The sequence below is a fragment of the Zeus faber genome, assembly GCF_960531495.2.
Source record: "Zeus faber genome assembly, chromosome: 5".
Lineage (NCBI taxonomy): Eukaryota > Metazoa > Chordata > Actinopteri > Zeiformes > Zeidae > Zeus > Zeus faber.
In genome coordinates, this window is record NC_137192.1 from 36,400,412 (window position 1) to 36,407,524 (window position 7,113).

The 7,113-nt window shown below is 40.1% G+C and overlaps 1 protein-coding gene across 1 annotated transcript in view; it reads left to right on the top strand.

The window, feature by feature from the left end:
- il17rd (interleukin 17 receptor D) overlaps positions 1-6,828 on the top strand; it is a 32,498-nt gene extending 25,670 nt beyond the window's left edge. Inside the window, exons 10-14 of the mRNA XM_080000655.1 lie at positions 69-184; positions 1,937-2,185; positions 5,053-5,415; positions 5,532-5,794; positions 5,926-6,828. Of these exons, the coding sequence (XP_079856781.1) occupies positions 69-184; positions 1,937-2,185; positions 5,053-5,415; positions 5,532-5,794; positions 5,926-6,053 (1,119 nt within the window). The 3' untranslated portion in view covers positions 6,054-6,828. The remainder of the gene's footprint in view (positions 1-68; positions 185-1,936; positions 2,186-5,052; positions 5,416-5,531; positions 5,795-5,925) is intronic.
- Positions 6,829-7,113: the final 285 nt, after the last annotated feature.

A 7,113-nucleotide genomic window follows, 5' to 3' on the forward strand; every position in this document is an offset into this window, starting at 1 on the left:
TTTGAGGATAACTATTAATATCACAATAATCATTATTATCATGATTGAATTTAGTCTTGTTATGGCAGGTGGTGCTGGACCTGTGGGAGCACCTGGAGATCTGCAGGGACGGACACATGTCCTGGCTCAGTCGGCAGCTGGACCGAGCCTCTGTCACCATCATCGTCTGCTCCAGGGGCCTGCGGTGCGTCCTGTCCCTACCCCAACCCTTCAATACCACAACTCATCAATACCACAACTAGTCAATACCCCAACCCTTCAATACCACAACCCATCAATACCACAACTCATCAATACCACAACCCATCAATACCACAACCCATCAATACTGCAACACATCAGTAACACAACCCATCAATACCACAACTAGTCAATACCACAACTAGTCAATACCACGACCCATCAATACCACAACCCATCAGTTCCACAACTAGTCAATACCACGACCCATCAATACCACGACCCATCAATACCACGACCCATCAATACCACGACCCATCAATACCACAACCCATCAGAACCACAACCCATCAATACCACAACCCTTTAGAACTGCAACCCATCAATACCACAACTAGTCAATACCACAACCCATCAATACTACGAGTAATCAATACCACAACCCATCAGTTCCACAACGAGTCAATACCACAACCCATCAATACCACGACCCATCAATAACACAACCCATCGATACCACAACCCATCGATACCACAACCCATCGATACCACAACGCATCAATACCACAACGCATCAATTCCACAACTAGTCAATACCACAACCCATCAATACTACGAGTAATCAATACCACAACCCATCAGTTCCACAACTCATCAATACCACAACTCATCAATACCACAACCCATCAATACCACAACCCATCAATACCGCAACACATCAGAACCACAACCCATCAATACCACAACCCACTAGAACCGCAACCCATCAATACCACAACTAGTCAATACCACAACCCATCAATACTACGAGTAATCAATACCACAACCCATCAGTTCCACAACTAGTCAATACCACAACCCATCAATACCACAACCCATCAATACCACAACCCATCAATAACACAACCCATCGATACCACAACCCATCAATACCACAACCCATCAATACCACAACCCATCAATACCACAACCCATCGATACCACAACCCATCAATACCACAACCCATCAATACCACAACCCATCAATACCACAACCCATCAATAACACAACCCATCAATACCACAACCCATCAATACCACAACCCATCAATACCACAACCCATCAATACCACAACCCATCAATACCACAACTCATCAATAACACAACCCATCAATACCACAACCCATTAGAACCACAACCCATCAATTCCACAACTAGTCAATACCACAACCCATCAATACTACGAGTAATCAATACCACAACCCATCAGTTCCACAACTAGTCAATACCACAACCCATCAATACCACGACTCATCAGAACCAGAGCCAGACCCAACAGAACCAGCATCTCTGGTTTTCCTTTTTTACAGTTATTTATTCAATAATTAATGTAAACAGGATGGCTGATATTTAATATATTCAATTATATTATGTAACATATTTCCATTATTTTAAATTATATTATATTCTGTATTATATTATTTTTATAAAAGTTATTATGGTATATTGTATTTCTTATATTTTAAATTATATTATATTTAGTATTTTGTTTCTAAATTATATTATGTCATATTATTTATATTTTAAATGATATCATATTTTGTATTTTATGTCTATAAATGATATCATGTAATATTTATATTTTAAATGATATCATATTTTGTATGATTATGTTTATAAATTATATTATGTTATATAATATCTCTATTTTAAATTTATATTATATTTTGTATGATATTATGTTTCTAAATAATGTCATATACATTTGTTCTGCAGGTACTACGTGGAGAGAAAGAGTCGCCGGGGGAAGACCCCCGTCAGTCGCCGTGGTACCGGCAGCAGCCCTCCCATTGGTGGAACGGGTGGCGACCTGTTCATTGTGGCCGTGGCCATGATCGCAGAGAAGCTTCGATTGGCTCGGCAGCGAGAAGGGGGCGGAGCCAAAGAACTGAGTCGCTACTTGGCCGTTTATTTCGACTATTCAGCCGAGAGCGACATCCCAACGCTGCTCAGCCTGGCCTCAAGGTTATTATTATTAGTAGTAGTAGTAGTATTATTAGTATTATTATTATTAGTAGTAGTATTATTATTAATAGTAGAATTACTATTAGTATTATTAGTATTATTATTATTATTATTATAAGTAGTAGTAGTAGTGGTATTATTAGTATTATTATTATTAGTAGTAGTATTATTATTAATAGTAGAATTACTATTAGTATTATTAGTATTATTATTATTATTATTATAAGTAGTAGTAGTAGTGGTATTATTAGTATTATTATTATTAGTAGTAGTATTATTAGTATTATTAGTATTATTGTTGTATTTATTTATTTTATTTATAAAGCCTTATCAGTCCCACAACGGGTAAATTCTGCATTTACCGTCCTAGTATCTGAGGTGTCTAGGAGCAGTGGCTGCCATGTAGAGGCGCCTGGGGAGCAGTTAGGGGGTTAAGTGTCTTGCTCAAGGACACATCAGCACGCTACCAGGAGGAGCCTGGGATCAAACCAGCTGCTTACTAGATGACCCGCTCTACCTGAGAGGTAGAGCAGGTTATTATTATTGTTGTTATTGTTATTTTTATTATTATTATTATTATTATTATTATTATTATTATTGTCATTATTGTTGTTGTTATTATTGTTATATATTGTTATTGTTATTATTATTGTTGTCATGTATATTATTATTTTTATTATTCTTGTTATTATTATTATTATTATAATAAGGGGTCCACCCCTATTGTTATTGTTTGACAAATTTTCTCAAAATCTTTTGGGCTAAAACAATGTGGAACAGGACAACCACTGCAGCCACAGTCACAGTGGAGGTGTCGTTAGAACCGGGACGTCGCTGATGTCTCGTGGTTCAACTTTAATCCAAATCCATCCACATACGGAGCAGGAAGGAGTGAAAAACCACTCAATCAATCACCAGTAGCTGAACGTTGGCGCTCCACCCACTGACCAAGGTTGTCAAAGTTGCAGTCGGGTGGTGCAGCAGGATGAGACCCCTTGTGACATATCACCCGAGTCATTGTAAATGTGCAGGCTATGGCTACTATGGGATGTTGGATCGATATTTCATCTCTTTGGTCTTTGTGTAAATGATGAGTTTCATATTCTCTAAAACCTCCGAAAAATAGAATCCTGAAAAGTGTAATCATCCTGGAAACATCGAGTGCCTCCAGGTTTCATGGTTTCATTATGACAATCATTAATTACTATAAATTATATTTACAGTAAGACACTTTATGACATCATCATATTAATTACTATAAATTATATTTACAGTAAGACGCTTTATGACATATTATTGACTAAATTATATTTACAGTAAGATGCTTTGACATATTATTTACTGTAAATTATATTTACAGTAAGACGTTTTATGACATTGTATTATTGACTAAATTATATTTACAGTAAGAGGCTTTATGACAATCATATTAACTACTATAAATTATATTTACAGTAAGATGCTTTATGACATCATCATATTATTGACTATAAATTATATTTATAGTAAGAGGCTTTATAACATATGAATTACTATAAATTATATTTACAGTAAGATGCTTTATGACATCATCATATATTGACTATAAATTATATTTACAGTAAGATGCTTTATGACATCATCATATATTGACTATAAATTATATTTACAGTAAGAGGCTTTATGACATCATCATATTGACTGTAAATTATATTTACAGTAAGATGCTTTATGACATCATATTAATTACTATAAATTATATTTACAGTAAGAGGCTTTATGACATCATCATATTAACTACTATAAATTATATTTACAGTAAGATGCTTTATGACATCATATTAATTACTATAAATTATATTTACAGTAAGAGGCTTTATGACATCATCATATTAATTACTATAAATTATATTTACAGTAAGATGCTTTATGACATATGTATTACTATAAATTATATTTACAGTAAGAGGCTTTATGACATATTAATTACTATAAATTATATTTACAGTAAGATGCTTTATGACATGGTATTGTTTACTATAAATCATATTTACAGTAAGACGCTTTATGACGTCATATTATTGACTATAAATGTACAGGTTCTGGTTGAGAATGTGCAGTTGGACCGTGTCCAGTGTGGGCGTGGTCTCGGTCACTGTCGTGTTCAGACGTTACCACACTATGGATTTACGTGTATATTTATAAAACTTCTTACCTGCTAGATGTCACTAGATCTGTTACATTGATATTTTTAATACTTGCTTCACATTACTTTGCCGGATTCATGAAAACTACAATAAGAAATAATCCTTCGAACGTCGTCAGCGCCTCCCTCGAAAACACTGAAACGTGCGACTGAGTGATGCGTTCAACATCCAGCGAGGCGTCAGAAAACTAGAAGCTGGCGATGGTAATTACCCACAGAAATACCACAACGTTTTGGTATTTCATGGAAATGTAACTTACTGAAATGTAATCCAAGTGAAAAAGTCAACAAATAAATTTGATGCCCGACATGGCAGCAAACAGCCAAACGTCACAGAGAGCAGCTCTACTTCCACACATAACACAGTGAGTTCTAACCATGACAAGTTCTGCTTTACAGGCAAACATGAACGGTTGTTTTAAAGACCGGAGGGTTGTGCTTTGTAGACCGTAGAGTGGTTGCTCCGCAAGAGGAGCAACCAGGAGACGACAGACCAGAAAATAGTGTTGCGGAGAGAACCCAGGAAACTGTAAAACACACCCAACACGACTAAACTGGACCCTGTGTACTGCGGCCTGCAGCTTTATTTATTATTGTCATTATACACCTTGCTCATCCTGGCACCAACGTTTTTATTATAATTATAATATAAATTATAATGCGGTGTTGTGTTGTGCTGCAGGTTCAAGCTCATGGAACAGCTCCCCCTGCTGCTCAGCAGGTTGCACTGCAGTGTGGCAGACCCCCTGCTGCCTTCCGGTGGCTCCAGGAGGAAGTACTTCCGCACGCGCTCAGGACGCTCGCTCTACGTAGCGATCTGCAACATGCACCAGCACGTCAGCACCTCCCCCGACTGGTTCTACTCCTCCCCCGACTCCCCCCCTCCTGGTGCCACGCCCCCTGGCACCACCCTGCTGGTCAACCAGGTGTTGGTGAAGACGCCAGGCTCCGGCCAGGAACTCCTTAAAAGGAACTTCCTGCTGGCCCCCAGCGCTGGCCCCCAGCTACCCGCATGCTCTTTGGCAGAACCTGGAACCGCTTCAAGGTATGCCCACTGTCCATGCACCTGCGGGAATAGAACCACCAACCCTGCAGTGTTAGTGCCTTGCTCTAGGGAATCGTAACCCTTACCATGGCAGTGTGCTCCCTGTTCTCCTTCAGGTCCTCTTGTAGAGTCTCTGGCTCCTCGTCCTCTGTCCTACACGAAGAGCTAAGCCCCTCCCCTCAGCCTTCCCAGGTCCCGCCCCCTCACGCCGATGAAACCCCTCCCACTACACCAGAGGCCCCGCCCCCTCGGGACTCTGGGATCTACGATTCGTCGGTTCCGTCCTCGGAGTTGTCCATCCCCCTGATGGAGGGTCTGTCACATGACCAGATAGACTCAGCCTCCCTGGCTGACAGCGAATCGTCTTCCTCGGGTTTGGGTGAGAGGCTGCTGCAGATTGGCTGAATAAAACATAAAAAAATGTGTCATATAAAATAAATAAAATAATAATATAAGCTAATTCAGACACCAGTTTGACACCCTGATCTAAATGTGTGTGTGTGTGTTTAGGAGACGAGGAGCCCCTCCCCCTCAGCTCCCTGCGTCCCCGCAGCGACGCCTCAGTCTGTAAGGTGCAGCTGCACCAGCATCGTCCCCTGGAGGCTGGTGAGGTGTTCGCAGCTGCCGTGCCGCTGTAGCGCTACGTGCTACGCTACACACTAATCCCCAGCCGATCAGAGGAGGCCTAGGCGATGATGTCACAGCGCTGAAAGAACTGAAGTTTCCTGAACATCCTGGAAACTGCTCTGAAAGGGAAAAGATGCTGATGTGGGACGGTCGCCATGGAGACAATGACTTCCTGTTACTATGGAGACGCTGACTTCCTGTTACTGTGGAGACACTGGCTGACTCCCTGCCACTATGGAGACGCTGACTTCCTGTTACCATTAAGACGCTGACTGACTTCCTGTTACTACGGAGACATTGACTGACTTCCTGTTACTATGGAGACACCGGCTGTCGGGGAGGAAGTGGGATGTGAACGATGCCATGACAGGAAGTGAGCTGTGTCGCCACTGTCGTTGGATTCACTCAAAAAAGAAAACAAATTTAAACGTGTTCCAATTTGACTCTTTTCATATTTTTCATGTGTTTTTCTTCCCTGTTCATACAATCTCCAAAATGTTAATGAAACATTAACGCTGGTATATTAGTGTGATAGTAATACATTTGTCATGTTATGGAACCAGTTCATTTATTTATTAGTTCGGAGTCACGTGACCCCACAGGCAGCAAAACAGTTTAACACTAGCCTCCATCACCGTCCACTAGGGGGCAGATGTCTGTTCCACATGTAAATACATATAGATCTAGTTTTGTATCGTAAGATGAATATTTTCCTTCATTTTCTACATCTCTCTGACTTGTACTGCTTTCTAGAGAATAATAAAGCAGCTCAGATGCTCGACCTTCCAGCTGCTTCTGATCATATCCATCTTTAAGTCCTTGTTTCCTCGTTTCCTTGTTTCATCCTAACCCTACCATTGAATCACTCTCCATGAACAGCATCTTAGTGTGACCAGAACGCTGAACCACGCAGGAAATCTATGAAACTTCAGTAAAAAGGAACTTCAACTAATATCTTTGTCCAGAAAGTCCAGTCAATTGACAAAAGCATTAATGAGTCATCATTTTTTGTGCTGCTATATGCTTATGAGCAGTGATAATACCAGGGGAAAACAAGGGGCACTAGGACCG